This window comes from Semicossyphus pulcher, unplaced genomic scaffold (genome assembly GCF_022749685.1).
Source record: "Semicossyphus pulcher isolate SPU_LCO1_2020_fin unplaced genomic scaffold, fSemPul1.0.p SCAF_5, whole genome shotgun sequence".
NCBI classification, from domain to species: Eukaryota; Metazoa; Chordata; class Actinopteri; order Labriformes; family Labridae; genus Semicossyphus; species Semicossyphus pulcher.
The window spans coordinates 18,597,252-18,619,169 of NW_027211726.1; the positions used below are offsets into that span (position 1 = coordinate 18,597,252).

At 44.2% G+C, this 21,918-nt stretch overlaps 1 protein-coding gene across 1 annotated transcript in view; it reads right to left on the reverse strand.

Annotated features, from left to right (window-relative positions):
- Positions 1-21,918, reverse strand: part of vps50 (VPS50 EARP/GARPII complex subunit) — a 115,559-nt gene that overhangs the window by 27,705 nt on the left and 65,936 nt on the right. Inside the window, exons 14-22 of the mRNA XM_069681800.1 lie at positions 21,514-21,605; positions 21,339-21,433; positions 20,062-20,160; positions 18,526-18,616; positions 15,936-16,121; positions 14,318-14,436; positions 11,758-11,864; positions 10,678-10,799; positions 5,056-5,136 (exon numbers count right to left, since the gene is read on the reverse strand). Coding sequence (XP_069537901.1) covers positions 5,056-5,136; positions 10,678-10,799; positions 11,758-11,864; positions 14,318-14,436; positions 15,936-16,121; positions 18,526-18,616; positions 20,062-20,160; positions 21,339-21,433; positions 21,514-21,605 — 992 coding nt within the window. The remainder of the gene's footprint in view (positions 1-5,055; positions 5,137-10,677; positions 10,800-11,757; positions 11,865-14,317; positions 14,437-15,935; positions 16,122-18,525; positions 18,617-20,061; positions 20,161-21,338; positions 21,434-21,513; positions 21,606-21,918) is intronic.

Sequence of the window (21,918 nt, forward strand, 5' to 3'; positions counted from 1 at the left end):
ATGGAGCTTAATTATGATCTATAATCCCTGTCAAATGGCAATCCCCTCTGGTCGGTTTCACCATTCACACAGAGAGACAGCAGGCCACAACATGGAGACACGTCTGGACAGTGATGCGCCCTAATGAGACATGCAGAACTAATGACGAGTGCAGTGTAAAAGAAACTGTAGCGTCTGTGTGTGTGACATGAGAGGCAGAATGCCAGGGCGTGTTAGCCGTGCCAAGACGGAGTAGCGAACCACAACCACAACACAAGCTAGGAGATTATCACTCTGCTACTGGGAGACGGGAAGCGAGCGGGACGAACCTGTATGCGTTTAAATAAAGTTTGTTTTCTTTGTGTTTTTCCTGTTTGTCAGTGTGTGTTTGCGACGTGTCAGCAAGCGCCCTTCACTGCCAGATCGCCGGTGCCAACACTGAAATTACCCAGCTTCTCGTTCCTGCACCGGAGCCAGGCCTGAAAGAGCCCCATTTTACACTAAAGCAGGGACAGAACACATTTAATCAGCTCTTTACACAACTGTGTGATGACTTCAGCAATTGTAAAACAGAAAAAAGTTTCTAGCCGTACAATCCCATCCAACACTGAAATAAATACAAACACTCCCAACAAACCAGAAGGCATGATACGAGCGCTTGTTCGGGCTGTTGTATGTAATCGCAGGCACACAGCTGCTTGAGAGAAGGAGGCGATGGGACAAACAGATTAGTAGAAAGAGGAAAAACTGGGGAAGAAATGTGAGAGAAAGTGGTCAGAAAAACGAAAGAGTAAATACTGGTGGTTAGAGTACTGAGAGCTTGTGGCAGCTCCCTTCACAATGAAGCCTCAGGCTGAACAGCTGTCACAGCTGAGCTGTCTGGCAGCGACAATATGGGTGCAGATGTGGTTCAAGGCACTGTAATGAAACCCGGTGAACATGGTATAAAGAAAGGATTGTAAGCAACTTATTACATTATACAACAGATAATTCCTTTGGTGTAAAATGATTCAGTTCAGGGCGTCACATTCAGGTTGAGATGGCACTTTTGAGCTTGTATCTGGTGTTGATGACAGCACTTGTCATTGAACATTATGTAACAGGTGTTTTGTGATAGAATATGTGAAGGCAATTACATCTCTGCCACTCTCCGAAGTTTCTCCGTCACCTCGCAACCTTCCAAACAACTCAATGAAATACATTCAGTCATACACGAGTCAAAAGTGAGTCAACTCCAAATGAAACTGTCAAACCCCGACGAGCAGCGGGGGTTTCGCAGAGGTAATCAAGAATGACGGAGGCGGAGAGAAATGGAACGTAAATGAGGGGATGATCTTTTACTATCCCCCCCATAGTGACTCCCAATTTAAGTCGGAGCCATGCGGTTACCTGAGACGGAATGAGATGGGATCTCGCCGGCGTTCATATGGGACTCGGAGTCATTACCGCCGCATCGGTTTTGGAATCAAACAGTTGCTGCGGCAAATCAGGTGAACAAAACCGCAAGGATTCGGCGGCTCAATTGAAATGCAGCGTGCAATTAACTTTATAATGTGTTTACAAATGAGGTCTACCCTGCCTCAGTCTCTGGAGTGTGAGGCTGTGTTTAAGTATGCAGGTGGAGGAGTGCGTTGTGAATACATTTATGTACACTAAAAAGAGGAGGCTCATAAACCGTGTAGAAACTGAGTTCTGGAAACATCATCACACAGGTTTATGTATTTGATGTGTGTTTTAATGGGCAGTGTGTGTCCGTGCGCAGGTCATGATCTGAAACACACAAAAGCCGAAAGAGCAGAACCAACAGGGGAAAAAAAGGGAGCGCAGCTAGGCTCAGAAAATAGGGCTTTTTTCCCAGCATTGAATGATTTATCGCGATGAGCTAAAAGAGTTCTGCATATGAGACAGGACAGACTAAAAGCATTTGCTGATACATTAGTGAGAGCATTTGAGTAGTTACACAGCCGGCGTGCACGTCCTCCCTCAGACTGTGACGGCCACAGAGTGAAACGATTACGCTCGTCTGTAAAGTGTGTGTGCGAGCAGGCATGTGCTAAAGGTTTAGCATCGTTTAGTCTCTTTACTTTCTTCTGTGCTTGTTTTTTTTTTACCTTCATCCAGTCTGTCCATTTGTCCAGGGGCGGATCCAGACTTTTTTAACTGGGGTGGCACTGACTTATGCAGGGGTGGCATGAAGTATGTGTCCACATACACACACGCAAATGAATAGCATTTAATTAACCCTTCCTTCTAAGCTTCATTCTTTAAGGACTCAAACTGAAGATGTGTGGCCAGAGTAACAGTTTAAAGTACTAAAGGAAATGCGCCACACTGAAATGGAAAGAAAGCTACTAGCAGCCTGTTGCAACACAGCCCAAATAGTTGATTTTAACACAAGTCCCGCCTCTGACAAGGCAAATAGCCAATCCTAGTTTAGGAGTTTGGGTGGCACTTGAGGTGACCAATCAGATTTCAAGATTCTGGATCCGCCCCTGCATTTGTCTGTTTTTGATCAGTTGATCAGTTCAGTGGAAAAACACGTCCTCCACAGAAGGCGGCTGAGCTCGTCTGGCTTTTGAAAATGTGTCTCGCAACACAGGTGGAGATAATTTGCCATACTGCCCCCTTGAGGGAGGTAAGCACGTTGCTGCATCACACCACTAAACACAATTTAATGATCTAGTATTTTCTAACTTTTATCTGTTTTCTTTCCCTCCTTCTCCTCAGTCCGACCCTGAACATTAAGCTATAAACATCACAGCCAAGTAGCGGGCCCTGCTATCACATCAAAATGCTATTACGCCGCACTGTCAAATAAATGCTCTGTTTTAAAAAGGTAATTTGGATGCTGTGTGGAAAACGACTGATTGTATCTGAATGCAAAGGTGATGCAGGTTGGAAAACAATGCACTCTGTTTGTCTTACTTCTCATTTCAAAGAATAATACATTAAAGAGGCTGGTGTTGATAATTGCAATGGCATCACCGTTGCATCGACAGTCACGATGAAGTTACATAAATGTTTCAGAGCCACAAAGAAACATCACTAAGTGGACGTTTAATAGATGTTCCTGCAGCCTCGTGTGGCGTTACGCAGATGTACAGATTAAATTAGAAATGATATTTGAGCGAGCGACAGAAAGCGCCACAGATTCTCAGAAAATGATAAAAGAAATAACATTATTCAAGATCCCACCTGGGGAAAGAGTACATTTTCATTTTGTAATCACAGCTGGTGGAGAATAGTGAGTCACAATGTGTGAGATATAAAATATAACTGTGCGCGAGCAATATCGGCCTCTTTCTTTTCTAACACAGCTTTGGGCTTTGTCTGGTTTCAGAACTGTTCACTTCTGAATTATAATAGTATGTAACATGTGAATAACTCATTCCATTTATAAATGAATAAAAGTTGAGTCTTAGGGTGGATTCAGACCTGACAGCTTTGGTCCAGACTTTCGTTTGGACAGGTGAGAACCAAACCACCAGAGATCGTGGTCTGCCAGAAAAGAAGGCACTCGGTCCGTTTCCAAATAAACCACTGTCCAGTTCGATTGAGGTGAGAACATAATTGGACTTAAAGCAGGACCTTATATAGGAAGCAAACCAAAAAACTGTGCATTGTGGGATGGCAACGGATGCTGACACTGGCAGAGACAGACACGCAGCCAGGCAGCAAAAAAAGGATGATTGACAGCTCTGTTGACAAATACGGCTCCTGCAGCCAATCTGTGCCAGATTAGCAGAGTAGAGGAGGAACGGCGAGAGGAGACGTAACTAAAACAATCTAATACTATCTTTGAACGTCTGCTTCAGACCAACACAAAGAAGCTGTTCTGCTGTTAAACACACCAGCGTGCGGGATCTTTGCCGACACTTGCCAAAGTGTGTGTTTTGGTTAGCAGAAGTGGCTACAGCGGCTCCACCTGCTGATCTCTACTGCACAGCTCTGGCTCCAAATGACGTCACCATCGCATGATGGGCTATTTTGGCTTCTATTTTGTACAATGAGAGCAGATGCACACGCAGATATACAGACAGTCATTGGTCAAAACGCACAAGAATACGGAGGTATTAAAACTGTTCAGTGACAAACGAAAGGAGAATGGAATAAATCCACCTGTGGAACAATGTTGGTTAAAAGTAAAAAAACTAGGACAACAATTTGTTTACTTCAGGGAGTTTTCTCATTTGGAAATTCTGACCAATCAGAGAGCAGTTTCCTCACCCATCAAAACTTTTGGTCCGCTGCCGTGTGAACACAAACCAAGCCGAACGCATCATTGTATCGACTCGGTCTTTGATTCAGATCAAACAAACAGACTTTAGGTGTGAAAGCGCCCTTAGTGTCCACATTTGAACTGAAGTCAACATGACTAAAATATAAGTTCAGAGATAAAGTTTAAGTTCATTCACTCACACTTCTTCCATAATTAGACTCAAGGGGTACGACTCATTGTTTTATTCTCACAAAAAGCTAAGAAAAAACATCAACAGAATTTCATATTTGCCTAAAGGGGAGCTAACTTCAGCGGCATGCAGATTACAGCCAGAATAAAGTCGAAGTCAGGCTTCTTTGATCTCAAGCCGAGAAGGCCGTCTGATATAGAGACAAATAAAAGATGAAGAAGAAGAAGAAGAGCAGCGTAACAGAAGAGACGGACTGCAGAAGGATATCAGATAAAAGTGCAGAGAGTGTGGACAGCAGCAGGCTAATTGTCACCATGTAGTGTTACAGCAGAGAGCAGTGATTGAGAGCTCTAATGGAATAACACACACATAACCAGGCCTGAAACAGGGGGAGGTTTGTGTATGTGTGAGTGACCACTGGCCTGATAATGACGACCCATAATGCATTTTGTGGCAGCGCGGGCTGTGGACACTTTCAACAGCAAAACCGTACATATGGTCAGGGTGGGTGGATGAAAAATACAGACAGGGGCATGAAGAGGAGAGAGGGGATGGAGGGAAGAGGGCATGTTTGTGTCAGAAAATGAGAGTGGTGATGAGGTAACGATGGATGATAAAAAAAAAGAGAGAGAGAAGAAGAGAAAGTGAAAGAGAGTTGCAGTCTTACCATGTCAATGAGGCTCTCCTGGATCCGGTTCAGCGTGGTCCTCAGCCGGCTGCTGATAAGGCCCAGACCCGATGACTCATACTGTAGACACACACACATATACACACACTGTTAGAGTCTGAAGAAGCACGAGCGAAAGTGTGAAAGACGAGGGAATTTTTACGCTCTTATTTCGGTAGAGGGAAGGAGGGAAAAGCGGGTTAAGATCAGACAATCACAGCAGCTAGAGTCGATGATGTGCGAGAGGTAAAAAAAAAAGGAGGGTGGAGAGGTGGGTATCACAGCAAACTCAACATCTAAATGCTTCTGAAATTACTTTCAGCTGGGCGCGATGTCACTTCAAAGCAAATCAAGAAGGAATTTAAATCATCCACAGCACTCACAAGGCGGGACAAGCCTGTTAGATCTACTCTTACCAAGCAGGCAGGGCCCACCACCCTGGCAGCGCCCGCCTCTCTGCCACCATGAGACGGCAAAGACGGACTGGGGACGGGCTTTGAGTGACGAATGGACAGCAGAAAGAAAAAAACAAGAAGCAGAATCTTAAATTCAAAAGAAAAGTGCAGAAGAAGAATACAGACACAACAACACAACCAGATTAATGGAAGTAATGGGTGGAAATACTCTGATACACATTATTTAAAGGACACAAAGAAACTGTAAATTACCCAGTTATTGTTGAACAGAATACAAGGTGTCTATGATGTTGCACCACAAACTCTTTACTTAATGAGACTTTTATTTTGTAGAGTAACTTCTGTTGCTAAGATGTTCAAAATCACACATGCAGGGTGGACGATTCAAAATCAGTATTCAAATCGACATCAGTGCACACTGCTCGACAATAATGTCAAGAAGTTAACACATTAAAGGAGCATCAGCTCAGTTTACTCCTCGCAGTTTTTCCTACGCAGTCTTTGAAACGAGCCTTCCGACGTTTATCTCAACGTGGGCTTTAGACGAAAACTTCTTGAGACGGAGAGGAGAGTGGATAGTGTCGGAAACAGGGGAAGAGAGAGAGGGGATGACACGCAGCAAAGCACCGAGGGTGGGAGTCAAACCCGGGGCGGCCACATTGAGGACTGTAGCCTCTGTATACGGGATGCTCAATACAACTGCTGAGCTGAGAACAGAAGGCTACATTAAAAACTTGATAGAGGGTTTTGAAAGAGACACATAATGAGAGTGATGGGAGTTTATCGAAATAATCTATTGTGTTGAATTGTGGGAAATGTAGGAACAAGCTGTCATGCTTTAAAGTTATGGTCTTTTTAAAATCTGTTTCTTCTGAAACCTGTGTCTGCACCGCAAAGCAACTCAGCTAAGTTGTTCAACCAGCTAAAAAAACACCACAGAGTGAAGTATGACGAGTGTATGAAGGCCAAGAGGAATAACGTCGCTACTCACATTTATTAGCTGTTACTCGGTCGAGGCTGGTAACTAGGGGTGACAAGGCGTTTGCCATCAGAACCCCCAAACTCTGGAATTCCTCGCCCGAGGACAGGCTGGCAAACTTTTATTGATATATTTATAACTTTGTAACTTGCTGTTTTTTTATATCCTATGTATTATTTTGAAGTCTGTCTATGTTTTCATTTTGTTCTATTCTATGTATTCCGTAAAGCACTTTGTAACCTTGTTTTGATGAGTGCCATATAAATAAAGTTATTATTATTACTCCCCGCCCTTGTTCAGCGTCAAGCCACACATCCACAACAGCGACGCTGCACAGCGCGACACCCTGAAATTACCTTATTTCCTCTAGAGGATGCTCTGCATTCAGGTCAAGAACGTAATTTGAAGTCTTAGTTTGATGCAAAATCTGTACGTGAGCTGGAAAGCAGAATAAAATTATCATTTGGGCCATAATCGTGCAGCCCTCACCCCAACTATTACCTAACCCTGCTGACTGTAAAGAACTTGTCTCTTATAGTCGTGCACGTGTGCGTGAAGGATGACTAACCCCTGTGCAGACCTGTCTGTGGGAGTTAGGATACAAGAACTATTCCGAGAAGTCATCTTTCAAGTGTGACACACTTTCTGCTCTGCTCTGTCTCAACACATCTTTCCCACTTCACTGTTTTGGGAGCTCCTCTCTCCTCTCTCTGCCGTCACATTGTAGAACAGTGTGACGGTACATACAGCAGTCATCCGTCTTTTTCTTTAGTCCCACTCTCTCTCTGTCTTACTTTCTATTTTCTTACTTCTTCTGTCTCTTCTGAGAAGTCTTTCCCGTGTGGCACATCTTTTCATGACACATTAATCACTTTTTCAAATAATGTTTGTTAATCTGCCTCTCTCGGTCCCGGCAGTAGAAAGCACAGTTATTAATGATGATGGAGAATCTGTGAGCACGCCACATAATGCATCTTTAGCATTATGTGTGACAGAGTCAGTAGTGCAGCTCCCGTTGACAGGGCCAATATACACAGATAATGGGCTATTTACCCTTTTGAATATTAATGTCACCCATTACTCTTCAAGTGAGGAAGTCAAGCAGCTCCATCTTGATTCCAGCGGTGTACAAAGAGCAGAGCCTAGGTCAAAACAGCAGCATGTGTGCATGGAAATCTCCATAAGCTGTTTAAAAATGCATGGGGACATTAGCATTTTACCGTAGGTGCCGCTTTGAGAGAGACTATTCATGAAGTGGGTGGGTTCATGAAATTACACTTAATGAGGACTGGAGGTGTGAAAAAAAAAAAAAAAGAGTTGAGGAGAGTCGCACACGGAGAGATAAAGAGCGGCAGGGGAGAGATGTGAAGAGAAACGCAGGAGGGATGAAAGTCAAGAGCGACATGTGAGATGAAGGCGACTGTACGGCACAGGAGATGTGAAGGAGATGGATGTGAAGGAGAAAATTGATTGAGAAAATGACATGTGTTTGACAAAGGAGCAGAGAGGACACATGCACGCACCCAGAGCGGCCTCTTGACAAGTTGTCCGCTCTCAACCACCATTCCCCTCATTTCGCCACGACACACACACACACAAACATGTGTGCGTAGCGGCTCCCGCGGTGAGCTTTCATCCTCTTTATCTCTTCCTCCGCGAAGGGACAGAAGTCATTTTGTTGCCATCATTACCACGTCCCCGAGGGCGACGCTGGCACAAATGCTGTTTTCTTTCTTTGCGAGGCGTGGTAAAAATGACATGATAGCCTTTAGATGGAGGCAGGGGAGACTGTAAGCTATCACTCAAGAGATATTTAATAGAGACAGGCAGCCGTGAGAAAAGATGGAAGCGGGGGTTATTCCCTCGTCACACTGTATGTATATCTTCTAACAAACATAAAAAATTCATACATCCACTTTTAGATATAAACGCAGGCAGTTTTCTCCAAGCGTCACTGCACTGAAATATTATGCAACTGCAGCTCTGAAATGAGAAAAAACGGAATACTTGTAGGGTCTAGCTAACTTCTTTGTTTTTAATAGGAATGTAAATGATGCCACACAATGGTGCCATACTGAAAGACCCACGCCTGTGTGATGTTTGTGGAATATTTTACGCCTTTCTTTGAGAGATGACAGAAAATGAGGGGGACAAAGATGGGAACGACATGCTAGACACACACAAAAAAGGGATGTTGCAGTGCATTGTGTGCCACTCTCAAATTTCCCCGCGCTAGGATGTGACAACTCGAAAGAAAGGCAGCGATTTTAACACATTCCTACTCCGGATGGCTACATTATGGTAACAGTTTGACAACCAGATCTGTTCGTACAATGTGTGCTGATGTGTTTCATAGATGTAAAATGATCCATCCATTATCTATAACGCTTATCCTGTTCAGGGTCGCGGGTAGGCTGGAGCCTATCCCAGCTGTCATTGGGCGAGAGGAGGGGTCCACGCTGGACAGACAACCTTTCACGCTCACACCAACGGGCAACTTTTAGGGTCACCAATGAACGAGCATGTCTCTGGACTGTGGGAGGAAGTAAATGTAAACTCCACACAGAAAGGCACCCTACGCCGAACCGGGATCAAACCAGGAACCTTCTAGCTGTGAGGGTGACCGTGCTAACCACTGCCCCACTGTGCCGCAAAAAACTTTACATGGCATGGTCAGTGTGTGATAAACTAAGTTTTACAGTGGAGGGTTAAGGTGAGGTCACTGAAACAGAAATATTAAAATACTAAAAATAGAATCAGTCACAAGGTTTTGCTGCACATCTGTCTTTAAAGAGTAACACATGGAAATGACCCTTAGAAGGAAAAAACAAGGTGACTGCCATTTATTTATAATTGTTTATTTTAAAGTTGAGTCTGTTTTTTTCTGTGATATTTGTTTCAAAGGTTTTTGGGGGCTTTTATTTTGAAGGCGGGTTTGTGTACGGCTGGAAGGTGAGCGAGTTACGAATACTGTTATATTTGGGACTGTTAAGTGTTTGTATGTAAAAGGTGCTCTTTGTATTTGTGCGTTCTGAGAGTTATATGTGTGAATGCTATCCTTCTTACAATACAACTGACGCTAGCTTAGCCTAGCCCCTTATAAGTACAGGCCTGTAAATCCTGTGCTTATGCTGTGTTTTGGTTATGCAGAAACATAAGAAATTGTTAATGTATTTTGGATTAGTTTGGATTTTTGTGGGTAACTTTCTTAGCAGGTTTAATTATTGTTTTTTGTCTTCACTGTTGTTTTTACCAGGTAAAAGTGTGCACATTCCCCTTTAACTGTGGAGCTTCATCTCTAAGTCCCTATTTAAATAGTTTTAAACCTGCTGTCTACTTTGTGTAATTACGTTGTAAACATCTTTGCGTATGTGTTTCTGATTGTTATTTTCCATGTTTGTTCTTGTGTCTTTGTGTTTGTGTCTTCCACACAGCTCTTACGGTGTGTTTGGTGGCACGGTTGACAGAAAATAAAGGTTTCACAAACCATCAGTAAACAAGAGTCTGAACATTGCTTTTGCTGGCGATGCTACAACACAGTCTAATAAATCTGATTGGTTTTTTCACCCTTTGCAGCAGTGATGCAGTAAAGCCCTGTAGTACCATGCTACATCACAGCTGCGTGAGGTCACAACAGACCACATGTGCACGAGGGAAGAGAAACTACAGAATCATTTCCTACTTTCAAAATCTAAGAGTTACTCTTTAAAGTGGGGGTATTATGCCGTTTCACATTTTAAGACATATATATAATGTTACAATGTTGGATGTCCAGACTAAAGGTGGGCGAAGTTTCAAATCTGTAGGTGAAGGTATGTTGGAGTAATCCCCAGGCTTCTCAGCTCAGTCTGCAGGCTGCTGTGAATGCCAGGTTTCACACAGTTTTTTCTACACGCTACACTTTGTGACATCACAAAGTGCAGCCTCAGCAGGCTTCGGAGAGCTGGCCAATCAGAAGAAACTGGGCTTGTAGGGGCGGGGTTTCTTAAAGGGACAGAGCTGATTGAGTCGCTTCAGGCAGAGGCTGTATGAGGGCCTGCACAGAGCACCAGTGTGAGAAAAATCCACAGGTATCACAGCCTGAAATATATAGCTTGAAATTAGCATAATACCCCCCGTTTAAGACACAATGCATGTGTGGTGTTGCTAGGGTTTTTATCACTGCACTTTAACATGAATACTCAGTGTGCAATCAAACAGTAACATCATGATTCAGAAATACTGTACCATGTCATTGCGTCCAAAGAAAGTGTACACAGCGTACAGGTAGTAGTCGAAGAGCTGTGACACACAGTGGATGACATCGAAGGCGATCGGCTTCAGGATGTTCATCATCTGCATGTACTTCCCTGTGAGGAGAGGACAGAAGATGTTTATGTTTCCCTGGTTGCATTACAGGGTCTGGTTTTTCTCTTAAACTCAGGATCAGTTCATCAATTATAAAACATGTTTTGGGAGATTAAGAGAGTTAATTTTAGTCAGTTAATCTTTGGAACCACATTCTTTGGGGGCAAACTTCAGCAGGAGCACATTTGCATACATTGGAGGCAAGGATGTAATCTAGCAGGAAGCTAATAACAGCAATGGGTACAGAAGTACAGGGGTGTAACAAGGTTACCACTGACTCAGAACTGATGAATGAGGGAGGAAAAAAGGAGGAATAAACTCAATCAAGCCGGCTTTGCCACTGAGACGGCACTATTTCTCTCACACTCTCATTTTTCACGCCCTTTCTCTTGAAGGGAACTCTCCTGAACTGAGGGAGCAATCTAACTCCATCAAAGAGCTGCAGAGAGTGAATTACAAGTGATTGCTTGGATCAAACTTTGGGTTCTCACTTGGTTAAAGTTTTGCCACACTGCTCGAAATCAATAGGACCACTTGTGCGGGGAAAAAGACGATAGAAAGAATCACCCTGTTTCTTGTACTGTATGTGCAGTAAAGTGAAGACGTATGCAGTGGGTCGTGTTAAAGAGTAGCAGTAGTTATTAAATTCAGTTAGAAGACGGTCAAACAACCACACAGGGAAGCTAACTGGCTCATCTAATTCCCTTTCATACATGAAAATCACATGATTAGGGTCCCTGATGTCTTCAAAGCCACGTCACAAAGACATGAAAGCACCTTTCCGGAAACAAAAGGTCGAAGCTCAGGGCGAAGGCTAAAAAGCGGCGGACACCGGAGCGTGCCAAGCCACTGGCTCTACTGGTGGATTAATGGGAATCTCAGCAGGTTAGAGAGGACACCCACTGAGGCTGAGACTCTAAAGTGGTAAGCGGTGTGTGTATGTGTGTGTGCTCGACTCACCGACAAGCCGGATGACGTTGAGGGTCGTGTTGGTGAGGATGGGCGCGTTAGTTTTGTTCAGGTTGTAGTCGGACTTCTTCTTGCTTCTGATGGTCTCTCGGGAGACGCTGGTGCGTGCGAGGAGGTGGGGGTGAGAGAGAAAGTAGGTCAGGAGTCATGAGAAACGGACAGACTCTGTAATATATGTTAACATCGCTAATCCTCAGCGCTGATCGGCCCGGTTCAAAACCTCAGCGCGGGTCAGAGGCTTGTAATTGATCATTTGGAACGCTTTACACAATGCAGGAGGCACAGCGGGACCCCGGGTGGTGAAGTGTTTGAACCGGTGAACCTGCAGCAGTAGACCCCTGACACTCATCATGGAGACATATTAGCCATTAATCATCACACAGGCCTTCTAATCTCTGGTTGTGGCCATGCAGTCCATTCAATAATTGACCATTAGTGATACCTGCTAAGAATGGGGAATTAGCATTTTAGCGGCTATAGGCTAATGCTGGGTTAATATACACGACTTGTAGGAAATCGGATGAGGTGAGAGTTAAAGCAGAAATATAAAGCGTGTCATACGTGTGAAATGAGTCGCAACATCCTGATATTATTAATAAGTCATTAAACATAACAAGTTCAAAGTTATTTAAAACAGAGCTTCTGTGATGAGAAGCTGCTGAATAAGTAATGCTTCTGTATGTCTTGTTTCCTGCGCTAATCCGCTGTAAAATGTAACGTCAGCTTTCAGACATGCACACACACACAATTCTGGCTTGTTTAATCATTATTAATTCAGTTGACCACATTTAAAACAGGCGGTTTACTAGAAAAAACACATTAAACTGAACAAGGAGGGTTATAAAAGTAAAAAAAAACGGCAAGATGGTAGACAAGAAACAAGACGGTAGCAGCAGATCCTTTAAGTCCTGTAAGTTGCAAGGTGGGGCCTCGGTGGATCAAACTTGCTTGTCCAGCACATCCCACAGATGGTCCACTGGATTGAGATCTGGGGAATTTGGAGCCCAGTCAACTCCTCCTGAACCGTTTCTGCAAGTGTGGCAGGGCGTATTATCCTGCTGGAAGGGGGCCACTGCCATTAGGGAATACTGTTACCATGACGGGGTGTACTCACTCTGCAACAATGTTTAAGTGGTACGTGTCAAAGTAACATCCACAAGGTTTCCCAGCAGAACATCGCTCCAAAGCATCACGCTGCCTCCGCGGACTTGCCTTCTTCCCATAGTGCATCCTGGTGCCACGTCTTCCTCAGGTCAGCGACGCACCCGGCCATCCATATGATGTAAAAGAAAACGTGGTGACACCTTTCTGTCAGAACCAGCATTGAGCTACAGTAGCTCTTCGGTTTGATTGGACCACACGGGCCAGTCTTCGCTCCCCACGCGCATCAATGAGCCTTGGCCGCCCATGACCCTGTCGCCGGTTCACTGGTTTTCCTTCCTTGGACCACTTTTGGTAGGTACTGACCACTGCAGACCGGGAACACCCCACAAGAGCTACAGCTTTGGAGATGCTCTGACCCTGTCGTCTAGCCATCACAATTTGGCCCTTGTTAAAGCTGCTCACATCCTTACGCTTACCCTTTTTTCCTGCTTCCAACATCAACTTTGAGGACAAAAAGCTCACTTGCTGCCGAACACTGACTGAGATAATCATAATGTTATGGCTGATCGGTGTATATCTACAGCTTTAACATACTAAGATGGTAAATGTTTGCATTACTTACTCAAATTTCTTCTTTGAATGAAAATGAATAATTTCACACGAGGGGCAAAGAGGCGCATGATTGCCTCCGCCTCTATTTAACATCGACCAATCTTTCAATAGCCACCAATCACGTAGGCGGAGGAGGGAAGAAAGATAATTTTTCATGGGTTGAAAAGAAGCTTTATTCAAGCTTTCTAGGGTTAAAGTCGAGCTGAAACGGCATTTCGAGAGTATCTAGCTTCCGTATCGTGACGTATTTCCGAGTGAAACAGGACGTGCAGGCGGGACATATCATTAGAGGGATTTCATTTGATCGTTGAGAAGTGGGCGTAGACAGACTTTCTCTACAGCGCAGTAGCTAGCTAACTGACCGAGTGTTCTTGGTGCTCTGCGGCTTAATGTTGCAGATTGATTGGTTGAAATTGTTTGATGCTAACTTACTTTAGCACGCGTGAAATTTAGTTTTACCGGAAGACAAAATGATTGGATACGAAGAAATTGATTTTCTGTATTTATTTTGGCCCATATTGTCAAATAGATGCACAATATTACTGGGGATGTGATCTCAAAGGATTCAAATGACTTTTTTCATTTTTTTCTTTAAGCAGAGGCAAGCCAAAACTATCACTGCTAAATGCATAAAAAGTGGCATAATGCACAACTTCACATCCTTTTAGCACCTTCTATGAAGACATTCAAGGACATATCATTGAATTTGTGTCTGTATTTTTTGTTCTTTTTAAGCCCACTTACATTTGAAATCTAGGAGTAGAAAAGATGGATGTGCTTAGCGGCTTCACATGTCAGAGCTGCGTGGTGTAAAACAGCCTGGTATGGAACTGACCTCTTGAGGGGGGCATCTCCCGTCTGCTCGTCGACGTAGTCCTGCTTCAGCTCCTCGGGGACGTCGCTGTCGCTGTCGTAATCTTGATACACGCTCTTCTCCAGCTCGTCCGACTCGTACTTGAGAAACAGGGAGGAAAAAGAGCGGACACGGGTCATTGGAAATAACGGTCAAAAGGCGAGAGCGAGGGAGAAAAAGCAGGACAAAGGGAGCGGCGATAAGAAGTCAAACAGTGCTTTCTTTTTCAGTGAATCTGAAATGTAATTTAAAAACTGAATAGGTGCATAAACATGAAACGCTGGATGGAGGAGGGAATGCACAGAATTCATTCAGCTCCCAGAGGACAGTTCTGTTTAAGCTCCCCTGGAATAAAACTATATTGTCTTTGGCTTCAGCAGCAAACTCAGGCAACGACAGCCATATAGAAAAGATTACACGCTCAAGAAGAAGCCAAGTATGGTCTTCTGTGAGCCTAAAATTTTGGATAATATTGCTTTTCATGTTGAGCCTGAAAGGTGAACATATCAATAATAATATGGGGTGATTTGTGTGTAATCTCTTCTACTCCTTCTTGAAGAGAAATGCTGTTTTGTTCGACAAATACGCCCAGAAGGAAGAAGCATAGCATCCACAGTGCAAGGCAATATTCTCTGGATCACTGTATCCATGTTATAGATATGAGCTTGAACCCTACAGTGTTTTCTACATCTCGCACAGAAGTCTTCATTTCTGTGTTTCATACACTTTTGCCGATAGTGTTCGAGTCGACTGCTGAGCGTTGCAAAAAAGGAAGCAGTGTTTGGGGCTTCTTGGCAAGCAGCTAACCTGTCCTGCTAGCAGTGACCCTGCCCTGCAGCATCAGTGCTTCTATCCAAAGCCATAAAGACAGGGAGACTGTTAGCCCACCAGTGCCTACCGCAGCATTTTCTACACGGCAACAAGGATGTGCCAGTATCAGCGAGGCAACAGTAGCGAGTGTGATAACAAAGATTTTAAAACTTTCTGCTGACATCACCCTGCAAACACACAAGATGATTTATAGCTACTGTTTGGCTTTTCTTTCATTTAATGGTTGTCGCGTCGTCATTATGTTTGTCAGGCAGGCAAAGGGGCTTGTTTTCAAGTTGTTGGGACAAGACGAGAGGCTTACAGCGCCTGCTCAAATCAAGCTCGACCCATCTTTTGTGTTTGAAGACGCAGCTGCACAAAGCATACCGATAGATGCGCGGTTACACAGACTTTGCTGCCAGCAAAAAAAATGGCAGTAAAACGCTTCTTTTAAAGTGAAGAGCTGCCTTTTCATATTTCACAGAATCAAAAAGGATTTACTTCACCTGCTGCTGGATCTACCCACGGGCTCGTTTGCTTTTTAACAGCCTTTGTAAAGTGTCAGACAATGTGTCAAAGTCTTTTTATAATCATGGCAGGTTCTGCACTGCTGGCCGCAGGCCGTTAATAAAAGTTTGTTATGGCCTCTGTGATGACAGCTCCAGGGCTGCTGAAATCACTTAATGACTCGCAGTGATCATGTCCCCATAAATCAGCTTGTTTCCTTATTAATTTGTTTGTTGACACATTCCAACAGGTAGCCTTATTATCACGCTTCCTTTGCACTTACCCCGTTAGAAGCAAGCACGTCCTCCGTCTCCTCCTCTTTGTTCTCCGCGTGCATCTCAAAGGGGTTTCCCTCCTGCAGGTACTGCTGGAACAGAGACAGCTCCTCCTGAGCCGGGCTGCTGGAGGACGCGGCCTGTCTGCTCGGGGAGACGGACGGAGACCGACACTGGCCCATGAACTTAAACTCCTGGAGCGGAGAGGATGGGAGAGAGACGCACAAGAGACGGATAAAAATGAGGTTCATGTTTGGTTAATTTAACAAATAAAGCAAATAAGGAAAAGAAATTGAGGTGTAGAAACTTGAGCATTGACCTTTCATATTTCATGAAAGAGTTGATCAGTGTATGTTAGCATGCATAACTCATCCCCAAAGGCCAAAACAAAAAGGGCCTGATTGCAAGGCAACATGCTCTTTTGCATCATCTGTTTGTTCCCTTTCAAGTCGTTGACCTTCAACGATGGGCTCTCCTTAGGCTGCTGATGAGTAGGTGGATCAAGACTTCCTTTCTAATTCATTTAACAGAAAATGTTCTGTGTTCAGGAAATGAAATCATTCCGAATGGCTCAGAAAATGTCAAATCAGGAATGGTGGATGTGGTATACGAGACCAACATCGGAGATCAAAAGGCTGCAAGTGCCAAAGTTAATGTAATGTCGTCTGTAGGGCTGTACCCGAGTCAGAATTATTTGAGTCGAATTGGATTTGGCCGCTCAATATGAAGATTCAACTATTCGTTCATTTTTATTTTCATAATTTATAATATACAAGGAGCCTCATTCACCTTCATTAGACTTTAAACAACATCATATAATACAAACTGCGAAGCAGACTCGCAGCGCTGAGAGGGGGAAAGCTCGAGCACAGAGGGAGGGAGGGAGCGGGTGATCAAGGACTGAAGTGATGACGTGACATACAACTGCGTTTGATCATGAAGCCTGATGATCCTCTGCAGCTCTGTTTGAAATATATGAACTACACAGCAGACTGGAGTCTCTGTTAACAGAGACAGACAGATAGAAAGAGCCGCTTGATGAACACAGATCCATGTCATTAAACATCTGCGTCCTCCCCGCTCTGCGTTATTATAAACTATGATGAACTGATTGCAGGTTACAACTCCCGCTTGTGTCATTCACAGCATGCGGAGACGTACTTTATAGTGACTGTGTGTGGAAATACGGACAGATCGCAACGTTATTGAGCCAGGAACAGAGCAAGAGAAAAGGCTTGAAGAATTTCAAGTCGACTGAGGGGTCACAGACTGGTCGACTTTAAGAGGGCAGCTCTAGTAGTTTGTATTTAAACCAAACTAAAATCACCAGATTTCAGGATTTTGTTAGTTTCTTTATTAGAAATGATCTTATACAATTTATGTAACTTTTCAAAGTGCGAGGAATCTGTTTAAATTCATACAATAGCCCTTGTACACTGCCAGTTCAAGGTGGGATTATTACGCCTCTGTTACGTTCCATCTTCTATGTAAAACACACGGAGGCTGAATGGTGGCGAGAAGTTTTTGCACCTCTGAGCCGCCATCGGAGGTAGTAACAGAGGCGAAACTGCGTCTGTGTAAACAGGGCTGGAACAGCGCGTATGTGAAGCGTATGCACGCCTCTCACATGTTTTGATTCTGCTATGCCGGAATGTAATGTAGAAACATCCACTGGGGCAGCTTTAAGCCAGAGCTGCATGGTTCAAGGTAAAATGGCAAAGGCGACCTACAGAGGTTTACATTTCTAGCTCCGTCCACCAAGTCCAGTTGCCTTTTGGATTAAGCTTAGAAAGTCTTTAACCTTTGGCTTTGAGGAAAAGCAAGCTTTGGGGTGCTGGTTTAGCTCAGTGGGTAGAGCAGGCGCTTAGTGGACAGAGGCTACAGTCCTCGACGCACTGATCGCAGGCTCGACTCCCTGTCTGCCGATAATTTGTTGCATGTCATCCCCCACTCTCTACTGCCCACATTTCCTGTCTCACCTCAGCTGTCTTATATTAAGCTTTATTAATGTTGACCAGGCTTTAATGTACATTTCCTGTTTCCCAAGTAGGAATTGACAATGTTAAAAATTCTCATTTGGGAGGGTTTATTATAAAGATTCTTTGTTGTGTGTGTGTTTGTTGCAAATAGTACAAGAAAGCAAATGAAAGGGACGTTTCTCTGCCTCGACGTGAAGCTGAACATGCCGTAAGCATGATGATCCTTTCTTTGAGTTTCTTCTAGAGCATATCCATGAGATACCCACAATATTGAGGTGGTGTTTGTACACCGTCTCTATTAGGCTCAAGTGATATTTAAGGTTTTATTTTTTTATCTGTTGCTCATGAAGCAGGAAATAAAATCCACTGACATACACGCCACAAGGGACGGCCGCCGTTTCTTCTCCTTCTGCGTTATATTATGTGCAGTGAACTTTACTGCTTCTGTGTGGATACATGGGCTCGCACACACCTACACACACACACCAAAAGAAAGCATTGCGCGGGATCACCTGTGTTTCATATTGTTATGCAAATGTCACCATGCTGACGGTGCGCGGTGAGTGACAGCGTGACTCACCGCGCGCCGTCTCGCCTCAGTGGCGCGATTCTTACTCACATGGAGCTGTGCGATGTTAAAGTTAGACTTGACCGGGCACAGTTCCCACGTCTCATTTTCCAGAAACATCCTCAGCTCTTCCAATCGTGCCCTGCGGGAGGTTGAAGAGAAGAAGAAAAAAAAAACAAGAAGAAGAAAAAGTCAACATCTGTCCATTACTGACCTTATGCCATTTCCTGTATTCAAGCAGCGTCCTTTGTTCTGAGAGTCCAGATTAAATGTGCTGACATGAAAAAGAGAAGCCTGCAAAGGTCACTGATGTGCAGCGAGGGAAGAGGTGTGTTTTTATGTGTGTGTGTGACATGTTCACAGCTCAAGACAGGCCCCCTGGTGCTCACACGCTGGGTCAATATCAGCTCTGTCTGTGTGAAATGTCCGAGCTGTGTTGACTTCAAACACCGCAGTCGCCCTTTTTGCTCGTCTGACGGTGTTTGAAGTGCGAGGACACAGAGCAGTGCTGAGAGACAGGGAAGCCTCGTGCAGAAATAAAGACACATATCAATTTCATTTTCCGACTTGGAGTGCTTGCACGCTCATGAACTTTATTTAACCAGTCCATTTTGCATCATTTCCCTACAGTTATATTCCTCAGATTTAATGAGAATTTAAAAGTACATTAAAACTTTGAAAACACTTCATTCACTCAGAGAAAATGGGTTATGAAAATGGAAGAAGAAATTACCGGCGGCGCAGCTCTTAGATATTTATCACGTCTGAACTCCTGCCAAAGTCATTCCGTCCTTTGCACCCGCAGGCGAACAATACCAACACACACTGTGATGAGTGAGTGAGTGACTGCGGGCGGCTGACACGCAGACACGGGCGTCCTCCAGTCAAAGTTCAGTGATGGGTAATCTCTTTGGGAATGACACCCGGGTGGAAAATGAATTAAAGCTAATGTAAAGATGATGCACAGTGGAAGCCTCCTGGCTAACAGAGCAGACGGGGGAGGGATAACGCGCCCCCTCTCTCTCTCTCTCTCTCTGGGTCTGTCCCCTCTTACTCCTTTTAACTTCTGATTACAATTTCACACCCCTGTGTCATCACCTTTAATGCATCCCATCATGCCTCCCTCGTTTGCTGTCCTGTATCGCAGGAAGGAAGCCGATCAGCGCTCCCATATTTAACGATCTTATCGATGCTTCCTGACAGGTATTCACAAAGCTGATCGATGCAAATCAACTCGGATGACGGGGCGCTGTCAGCGTGAAAGCTTACATATTCATGCGGCTGGCAGGGGGGGGTTATGTAATCAAGATGTAAATGTGCTTCAAGCTCAGTGAGTAATTACACGGCTACTCCAAAGAGGGTTACGCTGGGAGGAAAAGGGGGCGATCAAGGCATCCGACGGTTGTGATTGCGAATAAAAGTTTCTGTCAAGCAATCAAGCAAAGAGGACGACTTTCTTCAGGTAATGTCAGGGGACAGCGCAAGTCAGATCCATTCACTCTGTGTCTAACTCTTCACACGCGATAAATCAAGTCAGCTCAGGGAAAGTACGTCTAACATGAGCCAGAAGCAGTGTTAGTATCTCACCTGTGGTAGTTCTTAAAGTAGTTGACACTCTGGCGTTTGATGGACTCCTGCAGGACCTCTGACTTGCTGCCGCAGAACTCCTCGCCCACCTGCATCAACCTGGAGGAGACGGGCAGAGGACAAGAGTCAGATTATGACAGAGGCATTAAAGGAACAAGAGAGAGGGAGAATGAGGTGGAAACATGGCAGAGATGTGTGATTGGTACAGACATCTGATGGAGCATGTGAGGGGAATTAGAGCTTAGTCATCATGGGAAACAGAGTATATAAAATGCATGGATGCATGTCCGCTTAGGGCTTCCGTAGTTTTGAGTTATACATCTCTGCGTCATTGCTTTAATCATGAATATCTCCTTCACCCTGAGGAACTTTGTGTCAGATCTTGTCTCTAAATGTGTGATGTATTTGAACTGACTTGAATCTATAGCAAATAGTATGTACTGTACATTTCTCTCTGTATCATATGTGCTTCTAGATAACCTATATAGATAATATCATTCAATTATGAAAAACATGTTATGCTATATGTCTAAATCATCTCATAAGACTCAAAGCCCCTGGAGGAGGGCCACTGTGTGTGTGTGTGTGTGTGTGTGTGTGTGTGTGTGTGTGTGTGTGTGTGTGAGACTGACAGCTGAGCCAGCAGGGGCACAGAGACACCATGTAAACAGACTCGCTTTGGTAACTCGGGCTTGGCAGGGAACACACAGACAATGTAATGTCAGCGGTGGTATTCAAGAAATGGGGCCGCACTGCGCTGCATCTTAAGGAGGCAATTTAGAAATATGTTTGACATCTCTGGTAGCCAACTAGAAAATACAGCTGTTTTTCTGAACACGAAGGATTATGCTCATCGACGTCGAAGCAGAAAACGGCCGCTTAAGATTAAAAAACAACAGATGTTCTGATTAATATGTCGTCAAAAATAAAAACATGTTATTATTTTGCCTCTTTAAACTCCACAGCTGGACCACAGTTAGGAGTGATTAATGTGTTTGCACTCATCATTATTATAATCATAGTAACTAAAATGCGCGGTGTTTAAATGACAACTCTCTCGTTAGAAAGGTTTGTTTCTGTGTATTTGCATAATGTGCCTCAGTTAGTAATAAACGACAAATGAGCTTTGTGATCAACTAGAGGGGAAGAAGAGGAAGGTAGACTGCATGTGAAGGTAGATTAAACTGACGAAGAGGAGTAAAGGGACAGTGATAGTGGAGATAATGAAGACCAATTAGCGGGTAAGATGAGCCGGCTGCTCTGGCTCTGTGCCGTACCTGCTGATGACATCCAACACCACGATGAAATCATCATATTTGAAATTAGACATGTCCGTCCCCAGGATGTAGGCCTTCACTTTCAACTGGACATCCTGGGAAAGAGAAGACAGGGTGATTAGTACGAAGAAAACTACAGATAGAAAGAGAGAGAGCGGAGGTTATTCTCCCCAACCTGCCAGATCCGCGTCAGCCCGTGCTCCAGCTTCTTCTTCACGTAACTGCGGTCCACCACCGACTCATCCGACCCTGTTGCAGCCGCGCCATCTGCAGGTATCAAACAAAGCACACGGACAGATTGGAAATTAATAATCAGACTGATAAAATTCAATTTCCCTTTACTCATTTGATTTATCTATTGTTGACTGTGTCGCTTCGGCATGACTCAAAGGGTTTCATTTGCCTGTTTCAATAGACGTCTGCACGACGAGGCGGGATCCGAATCCGCACACAAGAGAAAAAAAGGCTTTTCTTATGGTTGATGAAAAAGCTGATGAAAAAGAATCTTATGTGATTCCTCAGTTGCAATCTGGTGTGAACTGGCGTACTCGAGTGTTGTCAAAAGTCGGTCATTGTTAGT